Below are 19,612 nucleotides of genomic sequence, written 5' to 3' on the forward strand. Positions count from 1 at the left end.
GGTTCTGAATGAGAAGTTATAAATATAAAGTTGTATGTAAGTTTCCACTTGTAAAATTCTGATGGAGAATGTTCATTGGTCATAATATTTTGTGCTTTCTGAAATAATCTAACCTATCATAACGGATGTTGTGAAAATACAAATAAAGTTTCACAGGAAAGGGAAACCTGTAACATACAGATAATACAATGGACATAACAATTTTAATTTTTAAAAAGTGCTGCACGGTTGTTTTTTAACCATTCAGAGAACTTTTATCTCAAAAGCCACTATTCACGTTCAATCTGCACAATAAAAGAAGTAGCTCTAACTCATATAGCTATAAAGTTAACTGCAGTTAATTGTCAATCTTCCTTTATGTTTTGCAATTAAACTAGTTTTGCTAATGGTTTTCAGTCCCTGGGTTATTTTTTTGGTTCTTCAACAAATCTATTAACAAGGAATGAGAAGCCGAGAAGCGTGTGCCCATCATTTGTCAAATTTGCTAACTTCTTTTAAAGCACCTTTGCTAAAATGCTTGGAAGGACAGTAAGTGAAAAACTACTGGCAAAACCAATGTTCTTTAAAACATGACTCATTGATTTAATGTATTCATGTCACCTCTGTTCCTCATGGAGACCCCACAGTTGGTTCTAATACTCATAGAGTGCCAGACCTCAATGTAAGGATAAAGACATGCAATCCCTGTTTCTATTTGTAAAAGTTCTTTCTGTATTTTTATTAAATTGATACTTGCACTATACAATGTCAATGTCTACTGACATTGGTAGTATTCTTGACTTTTAAAAATTTGATTATAAGAATTGATTTTATATTTTGGTCAACAGATTTTCCACATGACATATGATCTCGCCAGCGCTGTGGTGAGAATTTTTAACCTCATCGGCATGATGCTGCTCCTGTGCCACTGGGACGGCTGTCTTCAATTCCTGGTACCACTGCTGCAGGACTTTCCACCAGATTGCTGGGTGTCTCTAAATGAGATGGTTGTAAGTAATTCGTATTATTTTACACTGTGTTTTCTATGTTTTGCCAAAAAGTTCTAAACATTTACGTTAGAATGATCTAATTAGCCCCATAAGTGGTGAGAGAAAACTTAATTTTGCTTCTATGGTTATAAAATCAAATGTTTCTGTTTCTACAGCTAAAGTTTATTTACATGAAATGTTCCAGGGGGATGTATATGTTACAGCCTCTATTTTTAGATATCTTACTCTGTGTATATTGAGACGTATTTTATTTCAAAGATACACATACAAATACACACACATATAGTCATAGTATTGTACAACATTCTTTTAAAAATGCCTACTGCTCAGAATAACTTCTTTCTTTCAACATGATTTTAGCATTTACTGTGTTCAAGACATGCAATTCTAGGCATTGTAAACATGCAGACAAGTTACATCAGTGTAAATGCAAATGAGATATGTATGACATGCAGTGATATTTCAGATAGTACTTCCTTCTAATGAAAACATCATGGGAAAGATAGCCTTTAAACTTTTACCATAAAAGACATGTAAATATAAAAATGTCTGTGAAATAGAAATTTTATTTATAGTTAAGTGTACTTATATTCACATTTAATTTTAAGAGCATTCACTTTGATATACATAGTGCAACACTCACAAAGGAATTGAAACAATTGTGAAATTTTTAAAAAATTATTTATTTATTTATTTATTTATTTATTTTTGGCTGTGTTGGGTCTTCGTTTCTGTGCAAGGGCTTTCTCTAGTTGCGGTGAGCGGGGGCCACTCTTCATTGTGGTGCGTGGGCCTCTCACTGTCACGGCCTCTCTTGTTGCGGAGCACAAGCTCCAGACACACAGGCTCAGTAGTTGTGGCTCACGGACCTAGTTGCTCCACGGCATGTAGGATCCTCCCAGACCAGGGCTCGAACCCGTGTCCCCTGAATTGGCAGGCAGATTCTCAACCACTGCGCCACCAGGGAAGCCCGTGAATATTTTTAATATATATATTCACAGATATTTGTTCTCTCTTTAAGTTCTCATATTTTCTTCTTGCATTACACTTTAATTACCTTATATTTAACAAAACGTTATTTAAGTTAACTGTTCATCAGAATAGCCTTCCCTTATGTTTCACATTTTATAGGTGGTAAATTTTATGAGACTTTCACAGAATTTTAACTTTGGCATAAATCGAACACCCTCTTCTTTTCTGGACTGTTCTATTGTTAATTTCATAGATTGTTATTGTAAAAATGACATAGACACCTTAAGAATATACATTTTTGTCTCCTAACCAATGAAACTCAGGCTTTGTGTTTGAAGGCAGGAGGGGTTTATAGCACATGTTGAGAAGAATGTCTTTTTTTCTCTTTTGTCTCTTCTTATCTACGTATTTTTCTCCCTTCCTCCCTCCCTCCTTTCCTCCATTCTTTATTCCTTTCACTCCTTTCTTTGAGGCCCAATATTCACCTGGATCTCTCCTTCATTTCATTCATATCTGCTTAAATGTCACCTCACAGAAGCCTTCCCTAACCACCCTAATATATTACCCAATTGGTTTATATTTTATCTTAAAAGAATTTAGCAACACACACGTACATGGGCATGCACACACACACACTTATTTGTTATTTATATTTTTCTGTGTTCCCCACACCGGAACATAAGTGCCATTCAGTCAAAGAATTTGTCCGGATTTTGTTCTATACTTTATCTCTGCTGCCTACAACGGTGCCAGACATAAAAATTTGTTGTAACCTAGTCACTTATCATCAAAAGTTTGAGAAATGTTCTATATGGAACTTTCTGTATCTGAAAAACAAACCAAGGAGTTTGATCAACTCACTGTTCAAATCTGTGTAGTCTCATTGATTATAGATCTGTCACTTTTCTTATCACTGAAGAAGCAAACATAAAGACAGTACTAAGATATTTGAGGATGAGGAAAAAACAACGGCTCTTATAAACTCACTGCTGACTGAGTGAATAGTTATAAAAAACACTAACACCGCTGCCAAAAGATGAGTCATCATTGGCACCAACTAATATTTAAGTTTGCAAATAATTATTATTTTAAATTTTCTCTATGTATCTTTTTAAAAAATAGCAATTGTCATTATTGAAAGAGTAAAGGAATTGTTATTAGGTATCCATAAATGGCATATAATTGTATAATTATAATATTAGGAAATATACTAGTTAATATGTGTAGTGGTAAACACATTTAATGAAGAAAAATTTTAACGTCTTGCTCATTTTTCTTTAAATGCCTCTATATGTGCCCATTTGTGTCTGTGTTTGTTTTTAATCTAACATAGTCAAACCTTTGCTATATTCTGATGTTGAACAAAATACCTTTCCTGAATTTGCAGTTTGCTTCTTGGGTTTTTTTCTTTTTGGCTGCAGTTTTACTTAGGAAATGGGCTCCTATTTTCTTTCACATTTATTTAATATTATTTCCATGTCTAACTCTAATGTAGAGCGTAGGAAAGAGTTAAGTCTTACATTCAACTATAAGGACCAGAAATTCTTCTATGTTGTGAATATTACTGATATGAAGGAGATAATAACCATAAAAAAGACAAAATTTTTTTACATCTTTATTGGGGTATAATTGCTTTACAATCGTGTATTAGTTTCTGCTTTATAACAAAGTGAATCAGTTATACAAATACATATGTTCCCATACCTCTTCCCTCTTGCGTCTCCCTCCCTCCCACCCTCCCTATCCCACCCCTCTCGGTGGAAAAAGACAATTTTTAATCAATAGAGAATCTCAACAGTATCTTTTGACCTTGAAGATACTATTTTCTATCCTAAAGTTGTTGAGTTCTCAAAAAACTTCCATCCATCACAACAAAACAGAGAAAAGTGTATTTACATACAAAGAGGGTTATAAAGGAGAAATGAAAATCCAATATAAGAAAAAAGCACTCTATATTTACATGTCACCCTTACTGTATACAAACACCAGTGCTTTGAGAAAGGCTATTTTATTTGCTCCTCACAGCAGAAAAATGAGGTATGCACTATTCTCCTCCATTTTGCAGTTCAGAAAACTGAGATTTTTAGAGGTTAAACTAATTGTTCAGTGTCACACATGTAGTAGATTATAGAATCAAGATTAGAATGCATATCTATCTGACTCTATAATTTCTGTTCTAAACTATGTTAGAATACCTTATGTTGCACAGATTATAGAAAACAGTTTAAGAAAGTAGTTACAAAAAAAGAAACTTGTAGTCACAGCACACCAATTATAGTAAAAAGTCACTTGAAAATCAACATTTGAGCTCTGACACTAAAAAGTGGCAAGACTGATATGAGACATAGATGTAGAAAAACAAAATCATATTGGGAAGGCCAAAATTGGGAAGCCAGGTCAGGGTGGATGCAGGACATGATTGACGCTAGTCATTTTGAGGTATGGGCTTGACAATTGTGCTTTAACATTTGACCTTGGTACTAAATGATTTAATATAATGATTAGGTAGAGTGTGCAGCGAATTCCTTATGCCTTCCTTCTTTTCCATATCATGCTCTTAAATGATTTATATTTTAAAAACTATTTTGAATCCTCCTTAACCATTTTTGCATTTATATCTATATTCTTATTTTCATATATATATATTTTAAATCTTTCCTAAACACTTTTGCATGTATATCTATACCCTTATCTCTCTCTATATATAAATCCTCCTTAATGATGTTTACATTTGTATTTATATCCTTATCTATACTTATACATTACTAGCTAGTTATCCATATATGCCCTAAGAAGAGAAATTCAGAGGCATTGCCATAACTATACTATATCACTAACTGGTAATTTGTTCAATATATTTATTGTTATATTAACTATTTCTAATCTGCATTTTATTCCATAGAAGTAAGCTCAATTCTTCTTAGCTAATTCCTTTCCAGTCCTTATAAATTCCACTAAAATAATTGCTTACATGCTGTTTTGTAAAGAGTCAGTCACTCCATTTATATATGACTGATTCATTTTGCTGTACAGTAGAAGCTAACACAACATTGTAAAGCAACTATACTTCAATAAAAATTAATTTTAAAAAAAGGCAATCACTAACCATGATGGGCTACTTGAATTGAAGAGGTAAGAGATACTGACTTGCAAAATGCAACCTGAATAGGAATTAATCTTGCTCTGCATTTGTAATATTTGCTTTTGTTTCATTCAAGAAATGTTTGAATTATAGATTTCCTTCTGAATGAAAATCTTGGATTTTCCAGATAATTAATGTTTAATAAGATTAATTTTGAAAATCTTGTCATTCCCATGATATTTTGTAACTATGTTTTAGGTGTATCACACACACTAAAATTGTAACAGTTGATAATTAAAGGGATCAGAGGCAATGGGTTTTTGGTTTAAATTATAAAATATTATAAAATACTCATTTGAGAATCTAACTAAGAAAATAAAAAAATACAATGCATCTGAACTTGCATATTAATCTTGACATAATTTAGGGAATGACTTTACAGAATAAAGAAGGATTTGCAGCTAAATAATACATTCCTAGAGTAATGCTTCTCTAATTGAAATCTTCAGGTTTACTGTCAGGGAGTCTACAGGGTTTCTCCCAGCAATCTGGTAAATATATGGATACATGTTGGCAATAGTTCGAAATGTTTCAGTGTAAGCATATTATGAATTTAGTATCAACCTAAATACAGCATCTGGATTTACCTTTGTGGTTGAAGTGCATTGTGCCATGAGGTGCTATATAAAATAATTCTGGCATATAGGCTTAATAAATACATGATCCGTTTATACCAAATGAAGGCTTAATTACATGATATTAGACGTTGTACAAATTTTTCACCATAGGCAAAATGGAGAAATAGGTTTGAAAACTAAGTCATTCATTACATAGTACATAATTTGTGTGTTAAACTACATACTCTAGAAAAACTAGTTCTATAATAATCAGCACTATATTTACCTTGTACACAACTATTTGGTTTCAGCAAACAAAACAAAACAAAACAAAATGAAATATCATCCATCACAATAAATTTAAATTGAGATGTGTTTATTAATTTATTTTTGTTAATATTTTGTTTGTAAATTTATGTCTGTTTCAACTTTACAAGAGCTATAAGGATAAGAAATTTATATCTAGTTTTATAGTTGTGTTTATTTGAGTAATATCATCCTCAAAATGATTTAAGCCAACTCAAATATCATTCCTTATAATGTTTTATTTTCTTGTTATTTGAGAGAATCTATGCACTATTTCATCTTGAGAGATGCCATTCTAGAGGGCAAGCAATGTGCCTTATAAGTATCTGAGTACCCCACATGTCCTGTACCAATCTTGCACATTTTACTAAATAAATATTAATTATTTATAACAGAATGGGTAATTAATAGGAGCATTTGAAAATTCTGTGTAAAGCAGTTATTCTATTATGCATTTTAAATGTTGTTTCTTGGATAATTTGTGTTATAATACTTTGTACATCAAATTATTTCTTTAAAGATATGTAATCACTTGACCAACTTGTGGGCAATATAATGTACTCAAAATTCATGAAATCCAAATCAGTGAGCTTCTCGTGCCTTTCATTTCTATATAAATAACAATATTTTTCAGCAAAACGTTAAGATGTATGAACAATATACTAACTAAGACTATCAGAGGAAAAAAAGATATAAAATGTCTGGAAGAGTCAAATTAATAAAATCTATGTGGAGAAAATAAGAGATTTGATTGAAAAATCTAGATTACTGTGTAATTTTATTTTCATTTGAGACAATGTGTCAGGGACACTTACTAATAACCAAGAGGCCACACACTATGCACATTTTCTAGCTCCCTTCCAGTTGGATGGGGCCTTGTGATAGTGATGGTCAGTGGGCTCTGAGTGACAGTGTCATATTTTACTTGTAAGTCTAAGCAGTGAAGAGCTGCTATGCAGTCCTCCAGTTATCTTTTTCCTCTCCAGAGGCATGTTTTTTAATGTGTAAACCACAACACAATATAGCTTATCTTGACTCTCCTAGACAGCAGAATAGAGAGGGAAAAAAACTGGCAGAATTGAATTTATAGAGACACATTCCAGAATTGTGTCTACCACTGCAACCTCTGTGATTTTAGGCAAATCGATTAACTTTACTGTACTTCAGCTAGGAAATGAGGGTATGTTATTTACTCTTTCATTTAAGCAATCTTACTGAGTACCTGCTTTGTGCCAGGCATTGTTGTAGGCACTGAACAAGCAGTAGAGAATGACACAAAGTCCCTGCTGTCATAGTGCTTACATTCTAAAGAGCTTTCATTCATAGTACTTCTTCCTAGGTGCTGAAAACTATACAGAGATTAGATAATTAGATTTTCTAATCTAAATGAATACAAAATTATGTAAAAAGTCATTAATATTAATTTGAATTGTGGCCTCTGTAATGTATGCAATGCCCAAAGAGCAAGGAGACAAGTGCTAAGGAAATACTGCCCTCTTTCTGCTTGTCAAGACAGGTACACTTGAAAATGTGGCCATTCTACCAATTTTCCCCTCCCTAATTTAGCCACCCAGAGAGTGCTTTTTTTTTTTTTAACTCATATGACAGTGTGCTAGTGGCAGCCTTATGTGGATTGAGATTAAAGACTATAGGGGTTATAACTTAAGAGGTGTGGAGACACAAAATAAAGAGACTTCTATTTCCATTACTGTCAACTGGTTTTCGATCAGGAACCTTCGACAAAGAGTGGGGATTGAGACTCTTCAGTCACTTTTAGCTCAAAAACTGTAATAGTCAAAATAAACGTGCGCTGGGGGGCTAGAGTAAAAAGAGCTGTTTATTGGTTTTAAGTGAATGATTTGGGAAAAAAAAAGGAATACATATTATTAATATTCAATTCCCCATATACAAGTAGAATACTGAAACTTAGGGTGACTATATTATTATCTATTGATATTCTAGCAAATGCATAAAGATAAAATTAAAATAGATTCACTTTTTGTTTTACAAAGCCCATAAACTAATTAGATAATGATTGATTGAAATAATACAACTGAGATAATATAATTAAGACATGAAACTAGATATCTCTTAATTAAAAATATATTTCTCCTCTCTTGAGGTCTAGCAATGTATTTCAGATTTGAATTCTATACATTACAAATTATAGTATTATGTTACTGATTTCTTTTTCTAAGTAGAATCTGTTGCCTTAACAGAATGTTTTAAAACCCTAACAAGATGTAATTAATTTGCTGACAAGTCACTATGTAGCTTTACTGAGAAAAAAAGTGCATTCATAGCTCTGATGAGTTATAATAACAAAGTAGGTCAGCAGACTGCTGAGTGCTGTGATTCTCCTTTGCTGTCCTGTTTCTGCCTATTAGGAAAGCCAGCCTGGTGACTCTTCTCTATTAGATACAAACACAACCTCTTCACAAATGTGAAACAATTCACATGGTGTCTTCTTCCTTGTCAGACATGTACTCTTTTAGGGGAATCAACATATGGAAATAAATCATAATCTGACATTTTGTTTTCAAATGAAATGTACATTTCAGAAAACCTCTAACATGAATTATAGTTCCATAACAGAGAAGGATAAAGGATATTACTTAAAGTATATATTAGCTATGACTATAGTAAGATGCTTCAGTGATAACAAGACCAATCCATAAGTTCTAAAATTAGTTTTCTTATATAGACGAGCTTTAAAATTTTAAGCAACCAATGGCTAGACCAAGCTCCATTCATGACATTACTTTATCTAACAAGTGACACCAACTAAAATTGGAAAAGAAACAAAATATCTTACAGTTCAATATTTTCTCCAGGAAGATTAATTTACTAGACTTTGCTCTCCATCTCCATCTATATATTATATATATAGATTATATATATAATATATATGAATATTGTGGAGACTTTCACAGATGTAATATAATGGTACATGTAACACATTATCGTGTCTATTCTAAATAAAAGGAAAACACATTCATTCCCATTTTGCAAATGAATAGTCTGACCCAGAGAATTGTTATTAGATTTACATAAAGCCAGAAGCAGACAGTATGGGAACTGATGATGAAATCAATTTTTTCCCCTGAATTAATGCTGAACCTACCATAGCATTTTACTTCATGCACCCCAAAGACCTTCCTCCATTATAATTGTCAATTCATGCTTACAGAAAACAACTATAAATTGATTGTACCAGTGGAAGAACTTGGAATATATATGAAAATATTTGAAAAACTCATTGCGTTTTGTATGTGTATGTTCGTTTTTAAGGTTTCTCATTTTACTACTTTCATAAAACTGAAAATCTGTCAAAGAAAAGAAATTTTAGCTTTCCATTTATTCTGAATTTCTCATTTGCTTAGGTATCACATGGCATGAAGAAAGCCATGTGATAAGTGTGGGATATAAGAAAACAACAGTGGGAACATTTTCTGAATCTTAGCATAAACATTTTCATAGTCCCATTATATACTCTATTATTTCTGAGAAGTAGTTTGTTGTTTTTAAAGATACAATATATTCTGGAAATGAGTAATCCCTATGAAAAATTGAATTTGGCTTGTGAACCTTTATTTTATTTCAGTTATTATATATATATATTTACAATGTGCCAAAGAGCATAGGCAATTTATGAAATAAGATATTAAGAATATGCACTAGAATCATTGGCCGGTCTTCTTTATGCTTTGAGAATATAGAGATGGGTACAGTGTGACCAGCATTTAAATACTCTTCTAGTATTACCAGCCAGGTGCCTCAGAAACATAGCTCTACCTAAGCAAGTGTTAATTAGCACCTGATTCTGCTGTACAACCTGCTGACTCATACTCCATGCCTAGAGTTGTGAGCACATTCATCTGTGGACTGTAACCATTTGTTCTAATTGTATAGGCTTGATAATGATGAAAAAAATCACACAGGAAAATTGAGAATTCACCACCACCACATCTTTGTAATTTATAAAAAGATATATAACAGTGAACCCCCATATAGTCTCTATACTCCAATAGCATCTTCCAGGGCATATCATAAAGCCAACAAAATTTTTCTCTAAATGTATTCTAATGATAGAAATAAATATTAATTGTAATATCTATTTATAATATCCACCAAAGCAATTGATTTACATACACAGAACATTTTGAGCTAGCCTTTGCCTTTGTGGTCAACGTGGTAGTCTAAGATCATGATTCCTGCACGTTTGGAAAGGTCTTCCAGTATAAAAAGCAAACTCTTTAATTTCAGTTGTATTAAAATGAGGACATTATTCAGTTTGACCATTTCAGTTAGGAGTAAACTATGTTTTCATCCTTTAGGTCATTTTTTAAAAAATGTATTTGTTTGTTCTAAGGTAAGCTATTTATTCATATTTTTTAAAATATTTAGTTAAATAAAATTATAACATGATTGGGAAAGATACCATTTCAGGCAGTACCCATTACTAGCTCTCCACTACTCCCAAACTAAAACTAAAGCATTAATGCTCCATTAAATGATTACATTCTGTCTCGCACTTTTGTAATTCTGCTCTCAACTAGGTTATCAATTCTTCAGGAGGAAGAAAAAAACAGAAAGTTGGCATAGGCATGTAATCAGTAAATCAAATTAAAGTTTGTATTATTCTATAACAATTATACAAGTCGTTCTCCTTAGGGTAACTTTCCATTTCACTCGTTGATGTTATAATTTGTCTATAAGTTTTCATTATTATTTAACCAGAAGATCAGAACTTTTTAAAAAATAGCTCTTTAGAAAATGATGAAAAAGATTCCATGTATTAGTTTTTATACAATGAAATATATAAACACGGAAACCTTATAAACGATAAGTCTGGACACCATTTATATCTGAAAATTTATGAGAACATGTTCTAATGTCTCCTAATGTATTTCTCTATCATTTAATTTGTATCATAATGCATTGTGTGAACAAATTTAGTGTTCTATAAGAATTAAATGACCACAAAATTTGAAAGAGAAAGGGGAAGATAAACCCGTTATTTTACATAAGAATAAAAACTAAAAGACAGAAGTAGAAGACAGGAACCAAATAGTTAATGCAATAAAAATAGATAGCCTCTTTTCTCCTTTAGGTTTTGTTTCCACCGTTGAGGTCATCGGCCATTTTCACTAGATGTCTTTGAAGCCAGGTGTTTCTTCCAAAGGAAAGAAAACATATCTTTATCATCACCAGCTATTGTTTAAGATAGGTGGTTTCTTTTGCTGAGCTATAGTCTCATTAAGATCTTTTATTTCTCATCTAGTAAGTAACAATATGTTCATGGGTATATTTCTACCAACTTTTTTTATAATAACCTATTACAGTACAGAGTTATAACTTCTACCAGGTATCTAATATTTAGTATATGTGAGACTTCCCTGGTGGCCCAGTTGTTAGAACTCCCCACTTCCACCGCAGGGGGCATGGGTTTGATCCCTGGTTGGGTAACTAAGATTCCGCGTGCTGCGTGGCCAAAAAAAAAAAAAAAAAAATTCGTATATGCAATCAGGTATTATTATTATTTGATTCTTTATGCATCTATTGGTTTTGTGACATTCATTCACAACCATGCTCAGCAAATTGTCTATATTCAGTTATGAATGAAGAGCTGATTAATTGCAATGGCATAGCTTAACAATGCTTCTTTACCATTTAAAGATACTTTTACATACAATAACCAATGTTATGAATATATTATGACTAAAGGAGACATTCAAACGATCTGGCAAAGTTCATACAGAAAGTTGGTGATAGAACTACATCTAGGACAGGAGTCTCCTTACTTGCACTCGCCCCTATTTTCCATTATTGCATGAATGAAGCCTTGTTGAAAACCTTGAATGAAGAAATCATACATCCAGATGATTCAGTAAAATAGAAATTCCCTTCCTTTTCATTGCTTTCTTAATATAGAGCTTACCAGACCCTTCTAAAGGAAATAGTTTGAAGGATAGCCATAAGTAAAACACATGGCCTTGGATTTCCAATATTCTAATGTGTAGATAGGGGCATAATGACACAAATTCTATGGTAACATCAACTTTGGTGGGCTAAGATATGTGATTGAAATATGGGTTTCTTTAATAAGAATTTGACCTAATTGGAGCAGACCATGTGTCAAGTAGGTGCCCATTTACAGGAAATCTAGTATGTTAGAGAAGATTGAAATAAAGAGGTATAGAGAAAACATTAATAAAGATATATTATTTAAAGGACATACAGAAGTTTCTAAGCTAGTTAAATGGGGGAGGGTTTGTGGCACATCATAGCACTGGGAATAGGTATCGGTGATGGAGACTGCACACTTACTCTCCTTAAAGCAGAATATTGACAAATTCTTGCCTAATGGACAAAATTATTTCCTAAAGCAAGCAGCAGTGATGAGTGTCTATTTCAAACAAAATTGAAGAATTTGTTGGTTAGTGATAAGTGATAATCAGAAAGGAAGCATTCAAATAATCTTGAGCGAAATATGAGAAGTGGTATTATTGTAAAGTGGCTAAGCATGGTCGAGCTCTGGAAATAGATTGGTTAGATTCATCTACTGGTTCTCTTATACTTACCAGCTGTGTGACCTTGGATGAGAGACTTAGCCTATTTATGCCTTGGTTTTCTCATCTGTAATGTGGGGATGATGATTATATTTACTTCACAGAGTTTGGAGTAAATGAAGGAACTTATATGTGCCAAATATATAGAACAGTTCTTGTTACATTTCTCAGCTCAATACACATAAGTTATTAATAGTTGTAGTTGTGTGTGAACTAGAGTTGATTTTTCTAGTCTATAAATTTGTGCATAACCCTCCCATTAAAAAAAATAATGATTTGAGAGCTTGAAGTAGGAGCAGATATACCATATACCTAGAAATTTTAAATGGCATGGAAAGAAAAATTTGTAATGCATAAGCCTGGGCAAAAACAAAAAAAGGAAAAAACAAAATCTGAAAGTAAACCCTTGCTTTTATTTTCCTGCCACCTACGGAAATACTAGAGAAAATGGTCTGAACCCATAATGATAGCTGTAAATAGCATTTAGAATGAGAGAAACATTAATGACATTAATAAAAGTTGGAGCAAAGACCAGGAAATGGATACCCCCTTCACTTGGGATTCATGGAATGATAATAAATGACAGAATGTGGAATACTTTCAATTTTGTTTAATAATGTCTTTTGTGAAGTGAAATATCAATATTTTAAACTGAGTAGACAGAAATAAACTCTAGGGAAATTGAACTCCAAGTCAATACTTTGGTACTCCACATGGGCTGGATTGCACCTTAAAATGGTTATATCTTGGAGGAGAAATGGTGGACTGATTGCATAGGTTCTTTCATAAACCATGAAAATGGGCAAAGCACTGATTGTCCATGGTATATGTAAATAATGCATGAATTGACCAAAAGAGAATGAAGAAAGATGCTGCTAATTACAATCTGATACGTTTGATGTTAATTCCAAACAAGACTCTGCACTAAATTATAAAATAAATTGTTTGTGAGCACTGAGAAAAAGTTGTGTTTATTTAATGAAAGCAAGTCAAAACAGAGCAGGCTTTTTCTCATTTTTATCCTTTTATATATAAGATATGAAAAAAAGAGATTTGTTGAAAACCTTGCTAAGGACATATACAAGTCCACTATTTCCTTTTTGAGATGAACATTAGACTGGTACATGCAGTTTATAGAAGGCTTTCTGCAAGGTTTTTCATGACATCTTATTATGAAATATTTGGACTAACAAAAATAGAATTGGATGGGTTAATAAGTGGCTGAGTGCATGTTTTCTGCTCTCACACACTAAAATGCAGATTAATAGATTGATGTCAATATAGAAGATGTTTAGTGGATGCTTGCAAGATATGACGTCTTTTCAACATATTAATGTGATCTGAGGTGTTTTCAGCATATCAACAATGATTTGGTTAAATCCACCAAAGATGCAGCCAACAAAACAACAGAACAAAAAAGAAATGGTTAATATACCATGTTATAGATTCATATTTAAGAAGATATTGTTATATAGGAAAATGAACTGAATCTAATAGAATGGATTTTTTTTAATGTGACCAAACATAAGGTCTTATAATAAGAATCAAAAAAAAAAAAAAAAAAGGAAAAAGACAAGTACAGGGATCAGACATGGCTCAGTCAAGGATATGAAAAATACATAGGATTTTGGTGACTATAATTTCAATATATGTCAATAATTGAGATACTGTCCATGTTAAATAAATTTAAAAATCTTAACTGTCAATACTTTTAAAAGAAAAAGAATTAATTTGGGGTATCAAATTCTAAGATCTTATAATTCTACAGGTAATTATTTTATTTAAAAAAAGGAAATATTTATTTATTTGGCTGCATTGGGTCTTTGTTCCTGCACGTGGGCTTTCTCTAGTCGCCGCGAGTGGGGGCTACTCTTCATTGCAGTGTGAGGGCTTCTCATTGCGATGGCTTCTCTTGTGGTGGAGCACAGGCTCTAGGCATGTGGGCTTCAGTAGTTGTGGCATGCGGGCTCAGTAGTTGTGGTTCGCAGGCTCTAGACCGCAGGCTCAGTAGTTGTGGAGCATGGGCTTAGTTGCTCCACGGCATGTGGGATCTTCCCAGACCAGGGCTCGAACCCATGTCCCCTCCATTGGCAGGTGGATTCTTAACCACTGTGCCAGCAGAGAAGCCCCGGCAATTACTTTCTGATCAGAAGATAGCCAATTAATTATCTCTTTCTTTTTTTCCTAATATCTTTATTGGAGTATGATTGCTTTAGAATGGTGTGTAAGTTTCTGCTGTATAACAAAGTGAATCAGCTATACATATACATATATCCCCATATATCCTCCCTCTTGCATCTCCCTCTCACCCTCCCTATCCCACCCCTCTAGATGGTCAGAAAGCCCTGAGCTGATCTCCCTGTGCTATGTGGCTGCTTCCCACTAGCTATCTATTTTACATTTGGTAGTGTATATATGTCCATGCCACTCTCTCACTTAATCCCAGCTTACCCTTTCCCCTCCCCGTGTCCTTAAGTCCATTCTCTACATCTTCATCTTTATTCCTGTGAAATATAAATCCTCACTGGTTATCTTTTATTCTGGAAATTATGCTTTTAAAACTATTTTTGATCCATAAATAAATTCATTTGTATGTAAGACAAATTAAGGACATTGTGACACATTAATAATTAACTTTGGGGGCTTCCCTGGTGGCGCAGTGGTTGAGAATCTGCCTGCCAATGCAGGGGACACGGGTTCGAGCCCTGGTCTGGGAAGATCCCACATGCCGCGGAGCAACTAGGCCCGTGAGCCAAAACTACTGAGCCTGCGCGTCTGGAGCCTGTGTTCCGCAACAAGAGAGGCCGCGATAGTGAGAGGCCCGCGCACCGCGATGAAGAGTGGCCCCCGCTCGCCACGACTAGAGAAAGCCCTCGCACAGAAACGAAGACCCAACACAGCCAAATATAAATAAATAAAATACTAAATACATAACTACTTAAAAAAACCAAAACAAAACAAAACTTAAAAAAATAATTAACTTTGATTTTCAATAACCATTTTTCTCAAATAGCTCACTTTATTTTTTTTATTTTTTATTTTTAAATTATTTATTTATGGCTGTGTTGGGTCTTCGTTTCTGTGCAAGGGCTTTCTCCAGTCGTGGCAAGCGGGGGCCACTCTTCATCATGGTGCGCGGGCCTCTCACTATTGCAGCCTCTCTTGTTGTGGAGCACAGGCTCCAGAGGCGCAGGCTCAGTAGTTTTGGCTCACGGGCCTAGTTGCTACACGGCATGTGGGATCCTCCCAGACCAGGTCTCGAACCCATGTCCCATGCATTGGCAGGCAGATTCCCAACCATTGCGCCACCAGGGAAGCCCAGCTCACTTTATTATTTAACAGAGTATATAGGCATTAAGAAAGCATTAAAGCACACTTACATACTGTAAAAACCTAGGGAGAGTGCAGCTGAGAGAACGGAATTATGCCAAATTGAACAAGAGAGATTTCATTATTTTTACACTTAATCTTTTCAATTATGTAAACAGGAAACAAAGACTCCTTGTTTGCAATGTGTCTTTCTTTGTAGTACATCACTTACTCTGTAGCTGAATTTAGTTCATAAATTTATATCACTCATTTTGACAGATCACTCTGATGAATTCCTTGATTGAGAAACTTAGAAGTAATGTGGCTCTGCTTCCACAAACCATTAACATATTGTCTCATTTGTTCTATTTTTCTTTATTACTTGTAATAAGAAAAATCTTTAAAATTATAACAAAAATATTCTCCTAGAATAATTAGTCATTTGCCAGTTTCCATTTGGAGCACGATCAGAGCAAAAGATTACTTATTGTTTAGGTTGCCGGAAGAAAGTCAGAAGCTGCATATTTCACATTTGACTTCACCAAAAATAATGCCATTCTTAATATAATTGTGATGCATCTGTTTGTTTTTTTCATTGCAGCCAAGTTATGGAAAATTGAACCTACAGTGGCTTAAAATGCTTATCTCTTTATTTAGAGATAAAAGAGATACTAGATCATAAGTTAACTCATCCTCTCTCTATGAATCTTTCATTTGTGAAATTACATTTCTTTAGAAAATCTAGAGGAAAGTTGGGAGAAGGGATATGAAATAACCAATCAACCAAACACCTGTAACCAATTTCATCAATATTAATAGAACACAACTAATCACAGCCTTTATATAGCTTATTTTTTCACTTATTTCCCAATAATTTGATGCAAGAGTTCAACGGCAAGAGAAATGAGGAAACTATCTGAAATTTATTCTAAAAAATAATTCTTGACTATGGAATTAATGCAAGTTCAGCCCAGTCTAGCATAATGTCCCATGCTATACTTCATTGGACATACTACAGTTGCATATACAACATAATACAAAAAATCTTACTTATCAAATAGCTATGTAATGTATTTTAGAATATTACATTTAACATGACAGGAATGAAAAATATTTCACCAACTTTTGAAACCAAAAATTGTGTGTTACTATAAGAGTCAACTAAGTCAGCAAAAATAACCAGAAATTTTTGTTTTCTAAATATACAATTTAATATGTAAATTTGACTGCACATAGAAAATTCTTTAATAATCACATGAAAACTTGAGGCTATCAAATTAAACTAGCATTTGAAAAATAAATAAAAATAACTAAAAAAGAAAATGCAGTCAGTTCAATCAAAAGGTTTTACCCAAACACTATCTGATCTAACCAAATTGACTTCAAAATGGATAGCAAACTTAAATGCCTAATGAGCCAATACAGTAATATAGATGCATGAATTAGAGCCAGTGTAAAACAAAAAGCAAAGTCTTGCCTCTGGTGAGCTAGGCAAAGCTTATCTTGTCTAAGGGACACACCTGCTCCTCAATTTCATCTGATAATTATCACATGGAAGTTTATACCCAGTGTTGCCCAGAACTATCAAGGAAAGCTGGATATTCAGATTTTTATGGGAAATGCCATAATTTTTTAGATATAGCAACTAATACACACATGGACACACAGAGATGTACACAGATACACATACACACACACAGCATACCTTGTTTTATTTTGATTCAATTTATTTCATTTTGCAGATATTTATTGTGTTTTTTACAAATTGAAGGTTTGTGGCAACCCCGTGCATTGAGCACATCTATTAGTGCCATTTTTCCAACAGCATTTGCTCATTTTGTGTCCCTGTGTCACATTTTGATAATTCTTACAATACTTCAAATGTTTAAAAATTATTATTTTATTTGTTATGGTGACTTGATCAGTGATTTTTGTTGTTATTGTGAAAGGATTAGAACTCACTGAAGGCTTGGATGACAGTTAGCATTTTTTAGCCATAAAGTATTTCTTAATTAAGGTATATACATTTTTTAGACTTAATGCTACTACATACTTAATAGACTACAGTGTAATATAAACATAACTTTAATATGCACTGGGAAACAAAAAACTCCCTGTGACTTACTTTATTGTGATACTGGATTTATTTCAGTGGTTAGGAACCAAACCCGCAATATCTCTGAGGTGTGCCTATAAGCACAAAAAATATATATACATACACATGTATATATACAAAATGTATATTATATTATTTAATTATATATACTTATGTATCATTTTACATCATTATTATTATTTTTAAAATAGTATGCCAAAATAAAAAATGCCAGCAAGCTTGATTTAGGTCCATTAGGCCATCAGTTTCCAACTTCTGAAATTAATCATTTAGTTCATATGGTTGAAACCAGGATTACATGCTTTGTCTCTGCATGCATTGGTCCTTTCAGACTCAAGCCCTAACAGAATTCCTCCTTTTTCCTCCATTTACAAAAGGGAAAATAATCGATTAATGTAAAAGGGACCTGGGGAACATAGGAGAATGGGAATTTGTCCACATTAGTGACTCAGCCTGCTGTTAGTGATAAAATCGAAAACATATCCAGCATCTTAAATTTATCACTAGAGATGTTGTTCAGTTTTAAGTATGTACTGTCCAGGCTGTACTGAATACTATTTGGAAGAGTATCATACAGTACTTAAGTTTAAGACCTCCTCCCTCCACACCACAGGATCAATTTGCATCCACTTATTTTCATGAGATTAGGATGCATTAGTAGCTTTTATCTATCATCTATCTATCTGTCTATCTATCTACCTGCTTACCTATTTATTTATTTATTGACTGACTATTCTGGTACCCACTGATCAAGTGGGAAAATAGACTGATAATCAAACAAAATCTTGGCCTAATAGTTGTCTAATTTCACAGGAATATAGAAAATAAACACAATAAAGAGTTATAAAAGATAATCCCAGGCAGCACAAATCGTATTAAGAAACCTCAAAAGGGAGCACAATACAGTGACCTGGGTCAAGCAGATCTATTTAAAGGCGCATAGTCCAGGATGAAGGGACAGCTGACGGGTGTAGCTGGCGTGGCGTGGGAGAGGAGTACAAAAGTGATGTTGGAAAGATACCCAGGGACCGGGCTTCCCTGGTGGCGCAGTGGTTGCGAGTCCGCCTGCCGATGCAGGGGACGCGGGTTCGTGCCCCGGTCTGGGAAGATCCCACATGCCGCGGAGCAGCTGGGCCCGTGAGCCATGGCCGCTGAGCCTGCGCGTCCGGAGCCTGTGCTCCGCAACGGGAGAGGCCACAGCAGTGAGAAGCCCGCGTACCGCAAAAACAAACAAAAAAAAAACAAACAAGATACCCAGGGACCAGCCAAATCACAAAGTGTCTTGTAAAACGCTGGAACATTCGGGGTTTTGTTCTCTGTAAAATGGAGAACTGAATGAGACCCATTGGCCTACGCTGCGAAACCCCCCACCCCCCACTGCAGAATGCAGAGAAGGGAGTCCTATTTTCCTATTTCACAGAGCAAGTTACAGCACCAGGCACTAAGGGGCAGGAGTGTGAGAACATGTCTAAGTAAGGTGACAGCAAGCAAGTTGTTGGGCCACAGCAGTGGAGCCCAGAGCAGTGCAGAGGTCACCTGTGTGTAATGAAAGCTCCAGGCGGCAGGGCAGAGCAACCTGCAGCAGCAAGGGAGTTTGACCTGACTAGAGAGGTCCGGCCATGGGGCAGCAGCTGCCCTCCCCTGGGGAG

The 19,612-nt window shown here is 34.2% G+C and overlaps 1 protein-coding gene across 1 annotated transcript in view; it reads left to right on the forward strand.

Moving 5' to 3' along the window:
- The window catches only part of HCN1 (hyperpolarization activated cyclic nucleotide gated potassium channel 1), a gene marked incomplete at both ends in the record, with an annotated part of 391,133 nt that overhangs the window by 219,052 nt on the left and 152,469 nt on the right, over window positions 1–19,612 (forward strand). Inside the window, one exon of the mRNA XM_079702168.1 lies at window positions 828–989. Coding sequence (XP_079558294.1) covers window positions 828–989 — 162 coding nt within the window. The remainder of the gene's footprint in view (window positions 1–827; window positions 990–19,612) is intronic.

Source organism: Hyperoodon ampullatus, assembly GCF_949752795.1.
Source record: "Hyperoodon ampullatus genome assembly, chromosome: 4".
Lineage (NCBI taxonomy): Eukaryota > Metazoa > Chordata > Mammalia > Artiodactyla > Ziphiidae > Hyperoodon > Hyperoodon ampullatus.